The sequence below is a fragment of the Melanerpes formicivorus genome, unplaced genomic scaffold (genome assembly GCF_026170545.1).
Source record: "Melanerpes formicivorus ecotype bairdi unplaced genomic scaffold, bMelFor1.0.p_v2 SCAF_26, whole genome shotgun sequence".
Classification (NCBI taxonomy): Eukaryota; Metazoa; Chordata; class Aves; order Piciformes; family Picidae; genus Melanerpes; species Melanerpes formicivorus.
This window is the reverse complement of record NW_027142378.1, coordinates 10,029,364-10,048,922: the sequence shown is the minus strand read 5'-3', so window position 1 is coordinate 10,048,922 and position 19,559 is coordinate 10,029,364. Positions and strand designations below refer to the sequence as shown.

The 19,559-nt window shown below is 55.1% G+C and overlaps 1 protein-coding gene across 3 annotated transcripts; it reads left to right on the top strand.

Moving 5' to 3' along the window:
- On the top strand, positions 1 to 18,319 carry PEX6 (peroxisomal biogenesis factor 6). 3 transcript variants are annotated; one of them, XM_068153596.1, is made up of 17 exons: positions 1 to 885; positions 1,000 to 1,160; positions 2,869 to 2,952; positions 3,779 to 3,881; positions 4,052 to 4,188; positions 4,337 to 4,448; positions 5,100 to 5,308; positions 6,565 to 6,757; positions 7,486 to 7,562; positions 7,673 to 7,805; positions 10,385 to 10,590; positions 10,694 to 10,755; positions 11,835 to 11,943; positions 13,780 to 13,896; positions 15,605 to 15,682; positions 16,785 to 16,924; positions 17,673 to 18,319. In XM_068153596.1, exons 1-17 carry the CDS (start codon positions 1 to 3, stop codon positions 17,807 to 17,809), a joined length of 2,943 nt encoding a protein of 980 aa, XP_068009697.1. In that variant the 3' UTR covers positions 17,810 to 18,319. The 3 variants fall into 3 exon arrangements, 2 of the variants coding, with proteins under 2 accessions (XP_068009697.1, XP_068009698.1); XR_010989215.1 differs by lacking the exons at positions 15,605 to 15,682; positions 16,785 to 16,924; positions 17,673 to 18,319 and adding an exon at positions 13,022 to 13,330 and having other exon boundaries at positions 13,780 to 13,848; XM_068153597.1 differs by lacking the exons at positions 10,694 to 10,755; positions 11,835 to 11,943.
- The last annotated feature ends 1,240 nt before the right edge of the window (positions 18,320 to 19,559 follow it).

Below are 19,559 nucleotides of genomic sequence, written 5' to 3'. Positions count from 1 at the left end.
ATGGCGGTGGCGGTGCTGCGACCTCTGGATGCCCCACCGGCGGAGCTGGCACCGGCCACCGCGCTGCTGCTGGCTCCGCCGCCGCTTTGCGCGGCGCTGCGCGGGAAGGGCGGCGGCGGGCTGGTGATGGCCGTGCGGCCCGCGGGACGCGGCGGGGCGCAGGCCGTGCTGCTGAGCGCCGTCGCGCTGGAGTCGGATGGGCGGCGGGGCGCGGAGCTGTGGCTGCGGGGGGGCCTGCTGCGGCGGTTGGGGCTGGCGGCCGGCCGGCGGGTGGCCGTGTGGCCGGTTCGCCGCCCGCCGGCGCTGGCCTGGGTGCTGCTAGGGGCGGCGGGGCGGCCAGGGAGGCCGGCGGGCGGGGCGGTGCTGGTGCGGCGGGGCGAGGCGCTTCCGGGCCCGGGCCCGGGGCCGGGCCCGCTGGTGCTGGAGGCGCGGCCGGCGCTCCAGGGGTTGCTGAGCAACGGCACGCGCACCGCCCTCGCCCCGCCGCCGCCCCCGCGGGAGCCTGCTACCAGCAGCGCCCCCTGCAGGCGCCCCGCCGCCGCACCCCTGGTGTCCCGCTTCGCCGCCGGGCCCGGAGGGGGCACCGCGGCGGCGGCCGGGCCGCGTCTGCGGGCGGCCCCCGGCGGCGGGGCGGGTGGCGGGGCGGAGGTGTGGGTGAGCCGGCGCGGGCTTCTGGCGCTCGGGCTGTTCCAAGGGGAGTGGGTGCGGGTGGGTGCCGAGGGGTCCGCCCGGGAGCACTTGGCGGCGCTGCTGGCCCGGCCGCCGCCTTGGGAGTACCCTCGGGCCGCCCGCCGCGGCCCCCCCGACGGCACCGCGCTGTTGGCTCCCGCTCTGGCCTTCAACCTGGGCTGCGACCCCACTGCCGCCGCGCACCTCCGCCTGCGGGTGAGCCGGGATCAGGCATCCCCGGGGGTGGGACGCGGGGACCTCTGGGTCCGGGAGCGAGGAGCCGGCTGGCGGCGGCGAGGTCTCACGGGATGCTCTTTTTGCCCTCTGCAGAGGTACGAAAGAACCGGTGCAGCGGACGCGAAAGGCAGCCGGTCTGTCTTGTCAGTGCCCCCCTTTGCCAAGGAGCTGCACCTCGAGATCGTCTGCTCCCCGGCCTACAGCGTCCAGGGAGGCTACGACCGCATCCTCTACAAGCACTTTGAAACACCCCGGTGAGCTGTGCGGGGAGGAGAGGCCCCCTGCCTGGGGGGCATTCACTCCGTTTTCTGAACTCAGAGAATGCACTAGGTTGGAAGGAATCTTCGAAGGGCATCTTGTCCAGCCCCCCTGCAGTGAGCAGGGACATCCCCAGCTAGGTCAGATTGATCAGGACCCCATCAAGTTTGACCTTGCATGTCTCCAGTGGTGAGGTCTCCGCCACCTCTCTGAGCAACCTGTTCCAGTATTTCAGTTCTGCCTTTGTAAAGAACTTCCTCATCATGTCCAACCTAAATCTACCCTGCTCTAGCTTAAAACTATTGCCCCTCATCCTACTGGAACACATAGGGCTTGGAACACAAGCCCTATGAGGAGAGACTGAGGGAGCTGGGGCTGCTTAGCCTGGAGAGGAGGAGACTCAGGGGTGACCTTATTGCTCTCTACAACTACCTGAAGGGGGGTTGTAAACAGGCAGAGGTTGGTCTCTTCTCCCAGGCAGCCAGCACCAGAAGAAGAGGACACAGTCTCAGGCTGCGCCAGGGGAAGTTCAGGCTGGAGGTCAGGAGGAAGTTTTACACAGAGAGAGTGATTGCCCACTGGAATGGGCTGCCTGGGGAGGTGGTGGAGTCGCCGTCACTGGAGGTGTTCAGGAGACTTGACAGGGTGCTTGGTGCCATGGGTTAGTTGATTAGGTGGTGTTGGATGATAGGTTGGACTGGATGATCTTGAAGGTCTCTTCCAACCTGGTCTATTCTATTCTATTCTATTCTATTCTATTCTATTCTATTCTATTCTATTCTATTCTATTCTACTGCTACAAGCCCTTCTAAACAGGCCCTCCCCAGCCTTCCTGTAGATCCCCTTCAGATATTGAAATGCAGCAATAAGATCTCCTTTGAACACTTTTTTCCAGGCTGAACAGCCCCAGCTCTCTCAACCTGCCCTTGTAGGAGAGGTGCTTCAGCCCTCTGATTGTCTTTGTGGCCCTCCTCTGGACCTGTTCCAGCAGGCCCATGTCCTTCTTGTATGGGGTCCCCCAGAACATGACACAGTAGTCTAGGTGAGGTATCACCAGAGCAGAGCTAAGGAACAGAACCACCTCTCTCAATCTGCTGACCATGCTTCTTTTGCTGCAGCCCAGGATGGAGTTTGCCTTCTGAGCTGCAAATGCACACTGTTTGCTGATGTCCAGTTTCTTGTCCACCAGCACCCCCAAGTCCTTTCCTGCAGGGCTGCTTTCAGTATCATCACCCCCCAGCATGTGTTGATAATGAGGAATGCCCTGACCTAGGTGCTGCAGGACCTTGCAGTTTGCCTTATTGAACCTCATGAGGTGGTTGTTAGCCCACCCCTCCAACCTGTCCAGGTCCCTCTGGATGCCATCCTGTCCCCCAGTCACATCAACCACACCACTCAGCTTGGTGTCATCAGCAAACTTGCTGAGGGTCACTCAGTCTTGCTGTTCCTATCACTGATGAAGACACTGAAGAGCACTGGTCCCAGCATGGGCCCCTGAGGGACACCAGTTGTCACCCATCTCCATCTGGACATTGAGCCATTGTCCACTGCCCTTTGGCTGCATCCAGCCAGTTCCTTATCCAGGATAAGGAATGAGCTGAACAGCAGCATTCCTTCCTGTAAAAACACCTGGGCTGGGGAGGGCACACAAGCAGAAGGATTTGCTCTTTTTCACTGGTGTTTACTTACTTATTCTGTTTGTAGGCTTGTCCAGGAGGGAGATATCCTGTGTGTTCCAACCTTTGGATATGCTGAGTTTTTAGAAGCAAATGGAGACAAATTCCTAAGGTAGGTGGCAAAAAGGAAACCCACCTGTGGCTGGAGGACTTAAGGGACTGGAACACCTCCCTTGTGAGGAAAGAGTGAGAGGCAGGGGGGTGTTTAAACTGGAGAAGAGAAGATTGAGAGGAGATCTTAGTAATATTTACAAGTATCTGCAGGGTGGGTGTCAAGAAGAAAGGGCCAGGCTCTTTTCAGTGGTGCCCTGTGATGGAGCAAGGGGCTGTGGATACAAACTGGAACACAGGAGGTTTCCTCTCCGCATGAGGAATAGAAGGAAAACTTCTTTACTGTGAGGGTGACAGAGCCCTGCAGCAGGCTGCCCAGAGAGGTGGTGGAGTCTCCTTCTCTGGAGACTTTCAACACCCATCTGGATGTGTTCCTGTGTGACCTGCCCTGGGTAATCCTGCTTTGGCAGAGGATTTTGACTGGGTTGGACTTAGAAACACAGACTCATGGGCTCACAAAATGACAGGAATTGGAAGATCTCTGCAGATCACTATGACTCTGCTGTAAGTTTTTATATGCTGCAGCTGAATGCCTGTGGAACTGATAGCAAAAGAAGTGGTGGCAAAAAGAGAATGTCTTGAACTCTTGAAAGAAGGTTGGTTCCAACTCTACTTGTGTGGGCTGAGTAGTGGAACTTGTCAGTCCTGTTGGTCAGTTTGGCCTGGCAGCACAATGAGGGCTGTAAAGGATCCACGTGAGTCCTGGGAGAGGGCAAGAGTGTCCCTGCTTAGCTCTGCCTTTCAGCTGCCTTCTTGTTGACAGCTGTGTTGTTCCTGCCTTTCAAGACCTTGCCTGGTCAGCTCAGACTTCTTGTTTCTTCCCTTAGGTGGCCAGAGCTTTACTTCAAAGTGAGGAAGATTCTGGGCATGGTGGAAGGCGAGCAGTCTGAGGGTTACCTGGTGGACACCCAGAACACATCTCTCTATATGGTAAGGTATCAGTGGAGAGCAGGGAGGGAGGCTATGCAGAAGATCTGAGGGTGCACTGTGGATGCTGAAGTTGCCTGTGGAGGCTTGTGTCTCCTGCCATTGCAAAATGGCATTTCAGGACACACTTTTGCACTTGGTACCTCTCAAATGGTGTTTTGCCTTCCTCACAGGTAGGGTCAACAAACAGCCCTGTCCCATCTGCCCCAGCCCATAACAGCCATGAGTTCTGGAGCAGTTTGTCTCCTGCTGGACTTTCTGATGTTGTGAAGCAGCTCTGTGATGCCCTTCGGCCCCACCTGAACAGTCGGTGAGTTACAAGTGCTCCTAGTGAGTGCTGGGAGAGCTGGGACCCTGCTCCCAGGTGACTGGGAAAACTCATTCTGTGCTCCAGGGCAGGTGCACTGAGCAGGCCTGGCAGTGCTGTCCTGACTGGGAAAACTCATTCTGTGCTCCAGGGCAGGTGCACTGAGTGGGGCTGGCAGCGTTCTCCTCTCAGGACCAAGTGGCAGTGGGAAACTGATGGCTGTCAGAGCTGTGTGTAGCTCCCTCAACCTCCACCTCTTCAAGGTAATTCCTCCTATGGCCAGCTGATGGGTGGGTTTGCAACATAAAAAAGGTTATGAAAAAGCCATGCCAACACCTCTGCTGCAGCTGGGCTTACCCAGAGGCTGCTCCCATGCAGACAAAAGGAGTCTGAGCATACTGAGCTTAGCAGCTTGCACTGGCACAGGTCTGACTGCTGGTAGGTAGAGCCTCAGAGACATTGTTTGGATCAGCCTAAAGCTTCATCATCATGAGAGAGCTGGGTTTGCTCACCCTTGAGAAGAGAAGGCTTAGGGGAAACCTTATTACCACATTCCAGTACATAAAGGGTTGTTACCCTTATAACTGGGTGCCTGGGAGAAGAGACCAACCTCACCTGGCTACAACCTCCCTTCAGGGAGTTGTAGACAGCAAGAAGGTCTCCCCTGAGCCTCCTCTTCTCTGGGCTAAGCAGCCCCAGCTCCCTCAGCCTCTCCTCACAGGGCTTGTGTTTGGTTGTCATGAGGTGTTGGGTATTAGGTACTGGGTTGGACTTGATGGTCTCTGAGGTCTTTTCCCACCTGGTTGATTCTGGGATGGTTTCCATGATGCCATGCCCACACGTGGAGCTGAGTCTCCCGGGTGCCCTCCTTGCCGGCCCTGCAGGGCCTGTGTGCTGTGGTCTGTCCCTCCCAGGTCGATTGCGTTAGTTTGTGCAGTGACACCAGTGGAGCCACAGAGGAGAGAGTGCAGATGGCCTTCAGCCAGGCCCAGCAGTACCGTCCCTGTGTGCTCCTGCTGAAGGACATCGAGGTGCTTGGCAGAGACCGGGGCCGGCTGGGAGAGGACGCCAGGGTTATCGCCACGCTCAGGCAGCTGCTGCTGGACAGGGACCCGGCGCTCAGGTACGGGCACTGCACCTTTGCTCTGGACATCTGATTGCTTCTGGGGCAGCAGGTGCTGCCACAGCCAGGTGCCCTGTTTGGTTTTTAATCCACTGGAATCTTGTGTCCAGTTCTGGGCTTCCCAGGTCAGGAGGGACAGGGATCTAGTCCAGAGAGTCCAAGAGAGGGCTACAAGGATGATGAAGGGACTGGAGCACTGCCCTGTGAGGAGAGGCTGAGAGCCCTGGGGCTGCTTAGTCTGGAGAGGAGAAGACTGAGAGGGGATCTAATCAATGTTTATAAATATCTGAGGGCTGGGGCTCAAGAGGGAGGGGACAGGCTCTGCCCACTTGCACCCTGGGATAGGACAAGGGGCAATGGATATAAACTACAGCACAGGAGGTTTCACCTCGACATGAGGAGGAACTTCTGCACTGTGGAGTCACAGAGCACTGGAACAGCTGCCCAGAGAGGTTGTGGAGTCTCCTTCTCTGGAGACTTTCAAGACCCATCTGGATGTGTTCCTGTGTGACCTGTGCTGGATTCTATGGTCCTGCTCTAGCAGGGGGGTTGGACTTGATGATCTCCAGAGGCCCCTTCCAACCTCTACCATCCTGTGATTCTGTGAGTCTCTCCCAGGCTTGCTTTGTTTACTTGAGAGGATCCTTGTCTGTCCATATTAGTGTCAGATGGAATCAGGAAGCTTTGTTGTCTGAAGCTGGTTTCTGAGTTGTTAAGTATGCCAAGGGTCTTGGGGATCTCAGAAGAGAGCTGCACTCTGGGAAAATCTTGAGGCCACTGACAAGTACCAGGGCACAGAGGGGGAGCCATCAAAGAAATAAGATGTCACAGGATCACAGGATGTTAGGGGTTGGAAGGGATTAGGGGTTCCAACCCCCTTGCCAGAGCAGGACCACAGAATCTAGCACAGGTCACACAGGAACACATCCAGATGGGGCTTGAAAGTCTCCAGAGGAGGAGATTCCACAACCTCTCTGGGCAGCCTGCTCCAGGGCTCTGTGAGCCTCACAGTGAAGAAGTTCCTCCTCATGTTGAGGCAGAACCTCCTGTGCTGTGGTTTAATGGGCCTTGACTTGGAGACAGAGCCCACAAAACAATTCAAGGGCAAGCAAGAGGAGAGTGACTGCAAGACACCTTGGTCCATTTGTGCATGTTTTTCCAAGACTGAGCACTGAGGAGTGACTTGGTGTGGGTGGTGGCTGTGTAAGAGGGAAACTTAGAGCTGGGGCCGTGCACTGTCTCTCTCTTATTGGCAGCCACCCTGTCCTGGTGATTGGCACAACCTGCACACCCCAGGATGTTCCTGCAGATCTGCAGACTGCTTTTCTTCATGAGGTGAAAATCGAAGCCCCTTCAGAAGAGCAGAGGAGGTCAATGCTGGGCATGCTGACTGTCAGTCTGCCTCTGGGCAAAGAAGTGAGCCTCTCCAAGCTGGCCCGCAGGACTGCGGTGAGTAAAACCACAGCAGCACGTGGAGGTGGGCTGGCTGGGCTGCCTGGGGCCCACCTTCCCTGCCTGCCCTTGCAGTGAGGTGGCTTTCCCACAGCCCAAGCAGCCTTTTCTGTGGTTAACCCTGGTGTTCAGACATCCATCAGCTTTAACTGCAGATTTCTAGTCCCTGAGGACTGCACACCTTTGGCAGAGGTGGTGGCTGATGTGCTAGAATCATAGAATTGTTTTGGTTGGAAAAGACCTCTAAGATCATCAAATCCAACTGTCAACCCAACACCACCATGGCTATTAAGCCATGTCCCCAAGTGCCATGGCCACATGTTTCTTGAGCACCTTCAGGGTGTTACTACTCCACCACCTCCCAGGGCAGCCTGTTCCAGTGCCTGACCACTCTTGCAGGAAAGAATTTTTTCCTAGTCTCCAACCTAAACCTTCCCTGGCACACTGTTGTGCCATTCCCCCTTGTTCTGTCACCTGATTCTAGGGAGAAGAGACCAACCCCCACCTCACTCCAGCCTCCTTTCAGGGAGTTGTAGAGGGCAATGAGTTCTCCCCTCAGCTTCCTTCTCTCCAGACTAAACAACCTTAGCTCCCTCAGCCTTTGCCCAGGGGACAGAACTCAGAGCTAAGAGCTCTGTGAGGAGTTTTTCCCCACACACCTTTTATGGCCTGGCTGGAGCTCTGGCCAGGCAGTGAACTGATGCTGTTTGTTTCTGCATTCACAGGGCTTTGTGCTGGGAGATTTCTGTGCCTTGTTGTCCCACAGCAGCCAGGCTGCTTGTGCCCGCATCCAAGCCTTGAGGTAGTGCAGGCAAACAGGGCAGGAGGTGGGGGAGGGCAGGGGCTGCAGCCAGCCTCATCATGCCAGGAGTGGGGCATAGCCTGAGTCCTTCCCTTCTCTTCCCTCACCAGTTTTCCAGGTGGACTGAGCGAGGAAGTGGAGAGAGATTTTTGCACTGCTGGCTTCCCAGTGCTTGAGGAGGATTTTAGTGCTGCCTTGGACCAGCTGCACGATGCCCATTCACAAGCAGTGGGAGCCCCAAAGGTAGGATGCTGGGGGCAGGGGAAGTGGGGTCACTTCTCCAGAGCTGTGTGGCTCAAGATACCTCTCATGGACCTCACCAGATGGGGCTGTGCTCTGGAGGTCACTTCCTGCTGTGCCTTTCCAAGTGCTCCCTCAGCCTTGGGTGGGAGGCAGTCCCACAATGGATTCTCCCCCACTAGCACTTCTCCCCCTCTTGGCTTTCAGCTTACCCCTTTAGCTGGGCATGGCTCAGTTGGCTGGTGCCACAGGGGTGCCAGCCACGTGGCTCAGCCTTTTGACTTGCTGAGGTCTCTCCAGCTGCCTGGATGGGGCACAAGCTGGTGAGGGAGTTTCCTTCCATGTGTGAGAAACCTTAGACTTTATCACTTGGCCTTGGACGCTGCTCAAGCTGGCACAGGCTTTCCTGATGGCTGGGCAGTTTGAAGAGCTGGGGGTTCTTCAGGGAAAGGGATGTGGGCTGCCAGAGACAGCCAGCAGTCAGCTTCTTGGAGTCAGCTTTCAGCAGTCAGCAGTTTGATGTGCCTCTGGCAGCTGGGCATCCAGGGAGCAGTTGGAGGGGTTGTTTTTGTTGGGTGACATGGTGTTAGGAGTAAGCAATGAAATCAGAGCCTCTTCTCCACACCCTCCAGTATGAATGACTGAGCTCAGCAGAGGGCAGGAAATGCTGGTGGTGAAGCTTTCCTCAAGCCACTCACTTGCAGTTCTGCCCTAGCAGGATGACACTTTGCCTGTGTCATCATCCAGGAGCTACTCTGGCACTTCATTCATTCAGAAATTTACTAGAGACTGAAATGAGCTCTGCTTTGAGCTGTGTTTGCCAAGGTCACTAGGAGGCAACTACTGGCCCCAGAGCCTGCTCAGCAGTGAGCTGTGTGAACAGGAGCTCATTTGGTTTGGACTTTACAATCCTTTATCAATTTCTCAGTAATTGGCTGTGGTTCAGAAAGTCCTTTAGCAGACCTCAATACTTTCAGCATGCTGAACTTCCAGTTCCCTGCTTGCATTATCATCTGGTTAACAAGTTCAACAAGGGCAAGTGTTAGAGTCCTGCACCTGGGGAGGAATAACCCAGTGCAGGTGAGGGAAAGCTGCTCTGTGGAGAAGAACCTGGGAGTGTTGATGGACTACAAGTTCACCATGAGCCAGCAATGTGCCTTCATGGCCAGGAAGGTTAATGGTGTCCTGGTGTTCATTAAGAAGAGTGTGGCCAGCAGGCTGAGGGGAGATTCTCCTCCCACTCTGCCCTGTGGAGGCCACAGCTGGAGTGTGTCCAGTTCTGGGCTTCCCAGTCCAGGAGAGACAGTGAACTATTGGAGAGCCCAACAGAGGGCCACAAAGATGATAAGGAACTGGAGCATCTCTGATGTGGAGAGGCTGAGAGAGCTCCCACACTGATGTCTGCAGAGCTTTAGCTAGCCAGAGTGCAGGGGAAGAGGACAGCTCTTCCATTCATTGACACTGAAGGAGGAAGGCCTTGGACATTTTAGCCTGGACTTGCTGGACAGCTGCAGAAACAGCATGAGATAACAAACATCATCTCAAGTAGCAAAGGAGGGAGAGCCAAAGTGGCTGAGGGGACAAGAATTCTGCTCTGGGTTTATTTTTAACCTCTCTGTCTGTGCTGGCAGCTGAGGGGAAGCATTCTGGGGCTCTGCCTTCTCTGCAGGTTCCCAGGAATGCTGCTCTGACTCTCAGGAGCATCTGTCATGCAGGCTGGAGCATTCCTGCTGTTTCTGAAGCTGTGAGCAGAGCAGCAGCATCCTCAGGGGCTCACTGGCTCAGCATGAGGGAAAAGAAGGGACATGGCTTGGTTCCTTGCATGTTGGCAGCTGAGCCAAGCTCTGTCTCTTTGTCCTAAGCATCCAGGAACTTTGTGCTTGCACAGCTGCAGTGTCCTGCAGGCTTTCTGTCTCTCACATCCTCCTGCACAGGACAGAGGTCTTAGCAGCCCAAGTTTTGTTGCTGTGGTGTGAAGCTCCTGTATGTTGTCACCTCCCTGGGGGACAAGGTGCCCTGAACACAAGGTCTTTGTCCTGTTTCCTTTTTGGTTTTCTTTCCTCTTTTTCTTTCTCTTCACAAATTTTTGTCTTTCTCTTTTAAATTATTTTTATTACTCTCTTTTGCCTTTTTCTTTTTTCCTCTTTCTCTCTTCTTTTGCCTCTCTCTCTTCTCCTACCTCCCTCTCTTCTCCTACCTCCCTCTCTTCTCTTACCTCCCTCTCTTCTCTAACCTCCCTCTCTTCTCTCACCTCCCTCTCTTCTCTTACCTCCCTCTCTTCTCTTACCTCCCTCTCTTCTCTTACCTCCCTCTCTTTCTTCACTTTTCTCCTAGTTTTCTCTCTTTTCTCTCCCTTTTTCTTTCTCATTTTTATTTTCTGGTGTGGTCTACACCAGAGCAGAGTAGAGGGGAAGAAGAACCTCTCCAGACCTGCTGGACACACTTTTCTTGATGCCCCCCAGGATACCATTGGCTGTCTTTCTCAGTGGAGCTGCCTCCCAGCAGGACAGCCCCTCCCTTGTCCTCTCACCAGGCACCACTGAGAAAAGAAGTGCTGACAGGGACTCTCCCTCTCTTGGCAGATCCCCTCTGTGTCCTGGCAGGATGTTGGTGGGCTTCAGGAGGTGAAGAAAGAAATCCTTGACACGATCCAGTTGCCCTTGGAGCACCCAGAGCTGCTGTCCCTGGGTCTGTGCCGCTCCGGCCTGCTGCTCTACGGCCCTCCGGGAACAGGCAAGACCTTGCTGGCAAAAGCTGTGGCGACCACCTGCACCATGACCTTCCTTAGGTGAGGAGCTGTGGAGGGGCAAGCAGTGGGGCTGACTGGCTTTCTCCTGGCAGCAGGTGGGGGGCATGCTGTTAACTGGCTTCCCCTTCTGCCTGCCCCGCAGCGTGAAAGGGCCAGAGCTGATCAACATGTACGTGGGGCAGAGCGAGGAGAACGTGCGGAACGGTGAGCAGCTGCCCCCTCAGCCCCTCTGCCTGGGCTGGGAGCCTGGGGCCTTGCTCTTCTGGGGGGCTGCAATTCCCCCAGAGAGGGCAGGAAGAGAAAGGCAATAACTTTGCAGGCAGGTTTATAAGGGTGCAGGATTAATGGGTAGACATAGACTGATTCCTGTGTCCCCAGACACAGACTGATTCCTGTGTCCCCAGACATAGACTGTTTCCTGTGTCCCCAGACATAGACTGATTCCTGTGTCCCCAGACACAGACTGATTCCTGTGTCCCCAGACATAGACTGATTCCTGTGTCCCCAGACATAGACTGTTTCCTGTGTCCCCAGACACAGACTGATTCCTGTGTCCCCAGACATAGACTGATTCCTGTGTCCCCAGACACAGACTGATTCCTGTGTCCCCAGACATAGACTGTTTCCTGTGTCCCCAGACATAGACTGATTCCTGTGTCCTCAGACATAGACTGATTCCTGTGTCCCCAGACATAGACTGTTTCCTGTGTCCCCAGACACAGACTGATTCCTGTGTCCCCAGACATAGACTGTTTCCTGTGTCCCCAGACACAGACTGATTCCTGTGTCCCCAGACACAGACTGATTCCTGCGTCCCCAGACATAGACTGATTCCTGTGTCCCCAGCACACCCCAGGGCTCTTTCTTGCCCCCCCAGCACTGCTAGGCTGGTTTCAGGCCTGAACTGCTCCCTCTTTTTCACCCTGGCATTAGGCCTAAACAGAGACATGCTTGAGTTTCGGGGACCAGTGTGCTGAGTGCAGGAGCTGTTGGTGAGGCAGTGGGCAGTTGGTTTCCATCCCCAGCTCTTCCCTGCTGGGGATATTGCAGGTCCTGTTGCTGTCAACTGCTCCTCCAAGTCTTATCATGGACTCATAGAATTGTCAGGGTCAGAAGGGACCTCATCCAGTTCCAAGCCCCCTGCCATGGGCAGGGACACCTCACACTACAGCAGGTTGCTCACAGCCACATCCAGCCAGGCCTTAAAAACCCCCAGGGATGAGGTTTCTACCACCACCCTGGGCAGCCTCTTCCTCCTCACCTTTTGTGCTGTCTCCTCCCAGTATTTGCTAGAGCCAGGGCAGCTGCTCCCTGCATTATATTCTTTGATGAACTGGATTCCCTGGCCCCAAGTCGTGGATGGAGTGGAGATTCAGGGGGTGTCATGGACAGGTGAGTGGGCCTCATGCATCCTTGGCAGAGCAGTGCAGCTGCCTTGGGTGGGGGTGTGCACAGGCAGCATTGTCTTGTGAGGCAGAGTCCACCCCAGCTCTCTGCATTTTCTGCTTCCTGCTGCCTTCAGCCCCTCTCCACAGCTTGCCTCCTCTCCTTGGACATTAGTACTGCTCTTTACCCTGCTGCAGGTTCCCGATTGCCCAAGCTTGTTGAGCAAACATTTGGTTAAGACAGAGTCTCCCCCAGCTGCTTCTGTGGCTGCCAGCTGTTCCCTTTGGCCTCTCCAACGTCATCCTTCACACCCCAGCCGTGCTCTCCTCCTATTAGCTGCCTTCCCTGTGGGGGGAAACCTTTCAGCTGCCTCTGGTAGAGACAAAGTGTGTGCAGGTTGAAGCTGACATGGCACTCTGGGACATGGTTGGATGGCCATGGTGCTTTTAGGCTGGCTGTTGAACTCCATGATCTTATGGAGTCTTCTCCAACCAGACCAGTTCTGAGGTTCCCAGGAGGAAGGTTATTTCCCCCATGCCTCTTCTGTTGAGTCCCTTCAAATCTTCCTCTCCATCCATGGAGGGGTTCTGCAAAGTTTTGCAGTGATACCATGTGCCCCTGGTGTCCATCACACACACACAAACCACCAGCAGCTCTGGAAGGGGCTGGGTGTGCTGCCCATTGGTCACTGCACATGATCACAGCAGCTGGTGGAGATGGTCTCCATTCCAAGCTAGACCAGCTTGAGCTGTGTGGCTGCAGAGCTGTGGCTACAATGTGTGTAGCTACACACCATGAAGACTGTTTGGCAGTGCCACTGCTGGCCTGCCAGGGTGTCCCTGGCATGGACTGACAGGGCAGCCTCGCAGCTGAGCTTGCTGGGCAGTACCACATAGCAGGGAGAGTCACATCTGAGTGGGAGCCTGAGCCATAGCCACATCTGCCATAGCCATAGCTGTGTTTGGTCTGTGTTGCCAAGGTCTGGTAGCAAGTATCAGCATCTGTGGCCATCCTGGAAGGGTTCAGAGCCAAGCACAGGCCCCAGGGACTGTCTTGCTACCAGGGGTTTGCACTCCTTTAACAGTGAGCCCAACAGGGGAATCTGAATGGCTGCGTTGGAGCTCTTCAGGGAAGAGAATGCAAACTGAAGTGCATTCAGAAGAGTGTGGCCAGCAGGTCAAGGGAGGTTCTGCTTCCCCTCAGTTCTGCCCTGGGGAGGCCACAGTTTTGTATCCAGTTCAAGAGAGACAGAGCTACTCAAGAGAGTCCAGCAGAGAGCCACAAGGCTGCAGAGGGGACTGGAACATCTGCCTTACAAGCAGAGGCTGAGAGAGCTGGGCTGCTTAGCCTGGAGAAGAGAGGGACATTGTTCATGCTGATCAGTAGACAGAGGGTGAGTGTCAGGAGGATGGAGCCAGACTCTTCTCAGGGGTGTGCAGTGACAGGACAAGGGGCAGTGGACACAAACTGGGACACAGGAGGTTCCATGTAAACATAAGGAACAAAATTCTTCCCTTTAAGGGTGGCAGAGCCCTGGACCAGGCTGCCCAGAGTTGTGGTCTCTGTCTTTGGAGGCATTCCAAACCCACCTGGACACGTTCCTGTGTGAGGTACTCTGAGTGCCCCTCCCCTGGCAGGGGGGTTGGACTAGATGGTCTTCAGAGGTTCCTTCCAACCCTTACCATTGGTGATCCTCAGGGTCTGTCCCAACCTGAATGTCTCTGTGACTCAGTGGCCTGCCAGTGGCCACACTTGCTCCTCTTACTCCCTTCCTCACTTGGTGGCTGAGGGTAGTCAAGGTGCCAAGGCTGTGTTGTGAGTGTTCTGCCTTGCTCTCTGCAGAGTTGTCTCACAGCTGCTGGCTGAGCTGGATGGCCTTCATTCCACCACAGATGTGTTTGTTATTGGAGCTACAAACAGGCCTGACCTTCTGGACCCAGCGCTGCTCCGGCCGGGCAGGTATGTCACAGCCTACTCTGTCTCAGTCCAGGGTAGTTCCCTGGAGCTCCTCAGGCAGTGATGAGCTGTGCTGTGTTCCCCACCACGGCCCCTCCACAGAGACTGTTCCTAAAGGCCTTGGTTTATGGGGGAGATGGGATGCCAAGAGGAGGCCAGGGCCTCTGGCTGTAGCAGCCACACAAAATACCACTGCTTGTTACCCCCTCACCAGGCTGGGGATTGCCCTAGCAGTACAGTAGGCTGCTAAGGGACCTGCTGTGGCACCTCTCCTAGTTTAGATTGGGACAGATTGCTCTGTGGGTCCAAAAGGGGCCAAAGAATAACCCTCACACAAATGGATTGGATAGTCATGGAAAGCTTAAATGGAAAAGCAATTCCTGTACAACACAAACTGCAAAGCAGGGTGGTGAGCATAGCAAAGCATGTGAAGTCCAAAGAAAGCCCAAGGCTAAACTTAACACTCAAAAATCCCAACACTTCCCTTCTCCCCACCTGGGGTTCACCCAAAACCCCAGGGCTCAGGTCTCAACTGCTCCCTCTTTTTCACCCTGGCATTAGGCCTAAACAGGCCAAGGTTGTGCAGGGAAGAACAGAAGTGGCTCAGGGCAAAGAGGCCTCTGGTACTCCCCCATGGTTACCAGATGAGAGAGAGTCTCTCTCCCCCAGGAGCAGGGAGGGCAGAAAGAGGAAGACAGTAACTTTGCAGCCAGATTCACAAGGGTGCAGGATTAATGGGTACAACCAGACCATTTCCTGTGTCCCCCCTCTGGGCTGGACACTGGTCACTGGAGCTCTCAACTCTGTGGCTTCTTTTCTGGAGGCACCCAGCCTAAACTACCTCAGCATCAAACTGTGGGGAGGAAGTGGTTCTCCAGGGCCTGTTCTGCAGAGCTGCCTGCCAGCCTGGCCTCATGCCTGCAGCTTGCCCACCCTCAAGCAGGACTTTGTGTCTGCTGTTGCTGGATTCCATGTGGCTGCTGTCGGCCCTCCCTGGTCCCTCTGAAGAGCAGCTCTGCTTTCCAGCACACTGCCTGCTTCCCCTTGCCATGCTTTGTGTCACCCATGAGCTTGGCAGCTGTGGTGGGTTGAAAAATCCCCCCCCCCCCAGCATTGACTTTGCCAGAGCAGCTCAGCTGGAAGCAAATGGAGCTGTATTTACAAGCAGAGCTACAACCTCCACTGGCATGCAATGAACATGTACAAAACACACAGCAGTGACAATATTTACAGGTATTTGCAATTGATAAACAGCACAAGGACCCCCCTGGTCAGAGACCAGGGGAAGCTACTAGCCTCTCCCTTCCTCCCTCCTTCTTCCCCACCTGGACAAAAGGGAGAAGAGAAAGGAGCAGAGGAGTTAGACTTAGCCAAAACAACGCAGCCAAGGTCAAGCAGAAGCAAGTTTGTATCTCTCCCAGAGTGAAGAAGTGAGGAGGGAAGAGAGGTTGTTTTGGTAGCTCTCTCTCCAGTGGGCTGGTTTAGCATTACCTTTATTTCCCTTAGCACAGCCAGCAGAGCTTCCTTTGCATTTTACTGCTCTGCTCTTCGAGATCGGTGAAGAAATTCCGCAGGCATAGCCTAAAAGCACCACAGCAGCAGAGAGGAGCTTCCCCACAGGGCCACCCTGCATGGTGTGGTGCCCAGGGGGGAGAAGCAGTGCCAGGTTTGTCCTGGGCTGTGCTGAGCTGCCTTCTCTCTCTGCTGGCAGGTTTGACAAGCTGGTCTACGTGGGCATGAACGAAGATCGTGAGTCGCAGCTGCAGGTGCTGAGCGCCGTCACCAGGAAGTGAGTGACCCTCACAGCAGCCTTCCATGACCCTCTAGTGGCTCATAGCCTCCCTGGAGCTGCTTGGCTCACTGACCTACAGCCAGCAGGCTGTAGGGGAAGAGGATGGGACAACTTTGAAGCAGAGCTGGGGATGATTTTCTTAGCAGCTGGGAGCAGTTCAGCTGGCTTGTCCTGGTGGTTGGGAGAGTTCTCCAGACGCTGTGCCTCAGCCAGAGCCTGACAAACATGATGAGAGGGCAGTGCAGCAACACACCAGGGAGCTCCTGCTTTGCTTCCTGCAAAAGCTTTTCAGGCACACCTCTGGCTGTTTGCAGCTCCATTTTTGTTTGTCTTGCTGCCTCTCCTCCTGTGATGCTGTACTGAGCCTGTTCTCTGTGTCTTCCCCAGTGCTGGTCATGTGGGATCACTGAGCAGCAGGGTTTGGTTGCTTCCCTAGTTGCTCTGAGCTCCTCAGACCACCTCTGGGGAATGAAAAGCAAGGCCTGCAGTTCAGATGCAGGGGTACCAGCCAGCACAGCTGGGTGAGCAGCTGTGAATCTGCTCCTGCAGGGGCTCTGTCATGGCTAGCTGGGACCACTGCTGCCACTGGGGATAAGCTAGGTTGGGTGTGGGCTGGCTGCCAGCATCTTTTCACCACACTGGTCAGTACTGTGTGTGCTGCAGGAGGCTCCCTGTCTGCAGCATGGCTCTTGAGGTGGTTTGGGGTCAGAGTGGTTTGGTATTGTCTGTAATTAAACATGCTCCTTTCCAGTCCTGGCTGTAGGCTGTTCCCAGGCATGTGGAACACTTAATTTCTCCAAGTGAGAACTTGAAGTTGCTTTTGATCCAGCTTAGCAGGAGAGAGGACCTTGCTGTGGGGATGTTTCAAAGAGAAGTGACTGCCTTGGAAAGAAACAACAAACCAAACCCAAACCAACCAAAACCTTTGATTTGGTTTGGGTTTGGTTGGGTTTTTTGGTTGATTTTTTGAGCATGCAGAGCACAATAAAGCAGCAGCTAAAGATGAGGCTTCTGATTCCTCCTGCCTGGTCATGCTGCAGTCTCTCTCCTGGTCTGGTGTTTCTGTGGCTTTTACAGCTGCAGCTTTCTGTCTTGGCAGGTTTAAACTGGATCCTTCTGTGAACCTCACTGCCATCCTAGAGAAGTGCCCAGCTCAGCTGACAGGAGCAGACATCTATGCCCTCTGCTCCGATGCCATGATGAGCGCTGTCAAACGCAAGGTGGAGTGGATCGAGGAAGGTAGGAGCCTGGGCCCTTCCTGCCCCACATGTTGGGGTGGCTCAGCAGAGGGGGAGAGAGGAGTTACCTCTGCCAGTAACTGAGCTGTGTGAGGAGAGCCTCAGTGCCTCCAGGTCCAAACACTAGTCTCTGGATTACTGGCAGGCAGGTACTATCTGCAGATGTGATCACCTTCACCTCACTGCTTGGCCTCAGGGGAAAGGAGGCAGACACAGGTTTGCCTTTCAGTCTCCAACAGGATCACAGAATGGTGTGGGCTGGAAGGGACTTTAAAGATCATCTAGTTCCACCCCCCTGCCATGGGCAAGGACACCATCCACTAGCCCAGGTTGCTCAAGGCCCTGTCTAGCCTGGCCTTGAACACTTCCAGGGAGGGGCCATCCACAGCCTCCCTAGGCAACCTGTTCCAGTGTCTCACCACCCTCACTGGAAAGGATTTCTTCCTAATCTCCAGTCTAAATCTCCCCTCTTCCAGCTCAAAGCCATTCCCCCTTGTCCTACCACTACAAGCCCTTGTCAAAAGCCCCTCCCCCGTTTTCTGGTAGACCCCCTTCAGGTACTGGAAGTCTCCTTGGAGCCTTCTTTTCTGCAGGCTTGAACAGCCCAAACTCATGCAGCCTTTCCCCATAGGGGAGGTGCTCCAGCACCTGTTTTGTTAAGGGTATACCTGTTTGATAAGAGCTGCTGGATCTTGCCAGCTGCCTGTGTGCTTTGCTCACAGCCTTTACCTCTGTTCTCTCTTGTGCAGGGCTGGATACTGAGAGCTCTGCTCTGATCCTGACCATGGAAGACTTCCTGCAGGCTGCTGCAAGGTTGCAGCCATCAGTTTCTGAACAGGAGCTGCTCAGGTACAAACTCATCCAGCAGAAGTTTGCTGCCTGTTAACACACAGTGGAGCTAGGACTGGAGGTGTGATGGGCACAGCCCGTTAAGGGGTGTGAGAGAGCAGTCTCAGATGCACCTAAGCTACCTGCACTTTGGTGTTTCCTGGGCCCCCTTGAATGCAAAACCAGGCTGGCTGTGCAGTTTCCTTCAGCCAAAGTCTGGTGGAAGTGCTGCTCTGCTCAGCCATGCATCATTGCTGGGGTCTGTAATGGCCCTTCACATCTCAGGGAGTACTTTGGGGCTGCTGAGTGCACACCAGGGCGACGTCCCCGTGGGGAGGGAGCAGTCTCACGGTTGTGAGCGATACAGGAGTGTCACTGGGTGACAGAGCACTGGTGGTAGGGAGCAGGACCCAAACTTCACCTGGTTTGGTAACAAGAGTGGGTCTGGAGGCAGTTGCCTGCTGGGAGCTAACACTCCAGTGGGACACAAAGCAACTGGCCTGGGCTCCACATGTTCTCTGAATAAACACAGGCATTTGGCACTGGGTATTCACTGCCTGGCTTCAGGTCTTTGCTTGCTTGATGGATTTGAGGTGGTTCCTGTGAGCCCCAGGGTGGGCTGGCTGTTGCAAGAGGAACAGGGAACTGGACATCTTTAGACTGTAGGAAAGGAGGCTGAGGGGAGAGCTTCTTGCTTGCTACAACTCCCTGGAAGGAGGCTGGAGCCAGGTGGAGGTTGGTCTCTTCTCCCTAGTAACAAGCAGTAGGATGAGAAGAAATGGCCTCAAGTTGCACCAGGAGAGGTTTAGGTTGGAGATTAGGAGAAACTTCTTCACTGAATGGGTCCTGAAAGACTGGAACAGGATCCCCAGAGGGGTGGTTGAATCCCCATCCTGGAGGTGTTTCAGAGATGTGGTGCTGAGGGCTATGGTTTAGCAGCAGCCTTGGTAGAGAGGGAATGGTTGGACTGCATGATCTGAAAGGTCTTTTCCAATCAAAAGGTTTCCATGATTCTCTGAATTGGCCTGCACATTGAGGAGGGAGCACATCTGCCAAGCAGGCTGGCAAAGGTTGGCAGAATGGTTGGAGCCCATGGGGGATGAGAAGAGGCTGAGGGAATGGGATTTACTCAGCTGGGAATTGAGCTGCCTCTGAAGAGGGAGCCCAGTTCTTCCTAGGGGCACTGGGTGGACAGGACAAGAGGCAACAAAGGGCAACCAGCAGCAAGGGAAAAATCACACCAGGTAATAGGAAAAACTTGTGACAGGGAGAGGCAGGGCTCCAGCCTTGAAAACACCCAGCCCTTGGCTGTGCAGCTTAGAGCTGCCTCATCTGCACTAACTTGTGCTGAGCAGCAGTTGGACCAGACAGCTCCTGAAGCCGTGTCTCACCTTCCTCTGCAGCCTGGTGGCAGTGGCCAACACCAGTGCCCCTCCCCTGCTTCCTGGCCTTTGCCAAGGATGCCACATAATCCCTCACTTGAACCATGGGTGGCAGCTAGCTGCGGGCACCTGCCTCTGCCAGCTGCTGGGGTAGCTCCTGGAGCAGTCCATGTGAAGCTAAGACCACCCCGGGGTGGTTGGTGCCAGGCTTTGCCTCGCTGCTGCCGGCACCCAGCCTGCTGGCACTCGTATCCCTGAGCCAAGCCTGGCTGTCAGGGACCAGCTCCCCACCAAGCTCCTCCCTGAAGGGCTGGTTCTCCTCCAGCAGGGCCCAGCTGACGTGTGCCTCCAGCCCTGCTGCTCCGGCTCTGGCACCTGAGCTTGTTCAGGCAGAGCTGTGCCTGACCGCAGCACTACTCCCTCTGA

Coding starts and splice junctions, on each gene's coding strand:
- PEX6 (XM_068153596.1), top strand. CDS start 1: ATGGCGGTGGCGGTGCTGCGACCTCTGGATGCCCCACCGGCGGAGCTG. Junction 2,953..3,778: donor AATGGAGACAAATTCCTAAG/GTAGGTGGCAAA, acceptor TTCTTCCCTTAG/GTGGCCAGAGCTTTACTTCA. Junction 16,925..17,672: donor GGTGGAGTGGATCGAGGAAG/GTAGGAGCCTGG, acceptor TCTCTTGTGCAG/GGCTGGATACTGAGAGCTCT.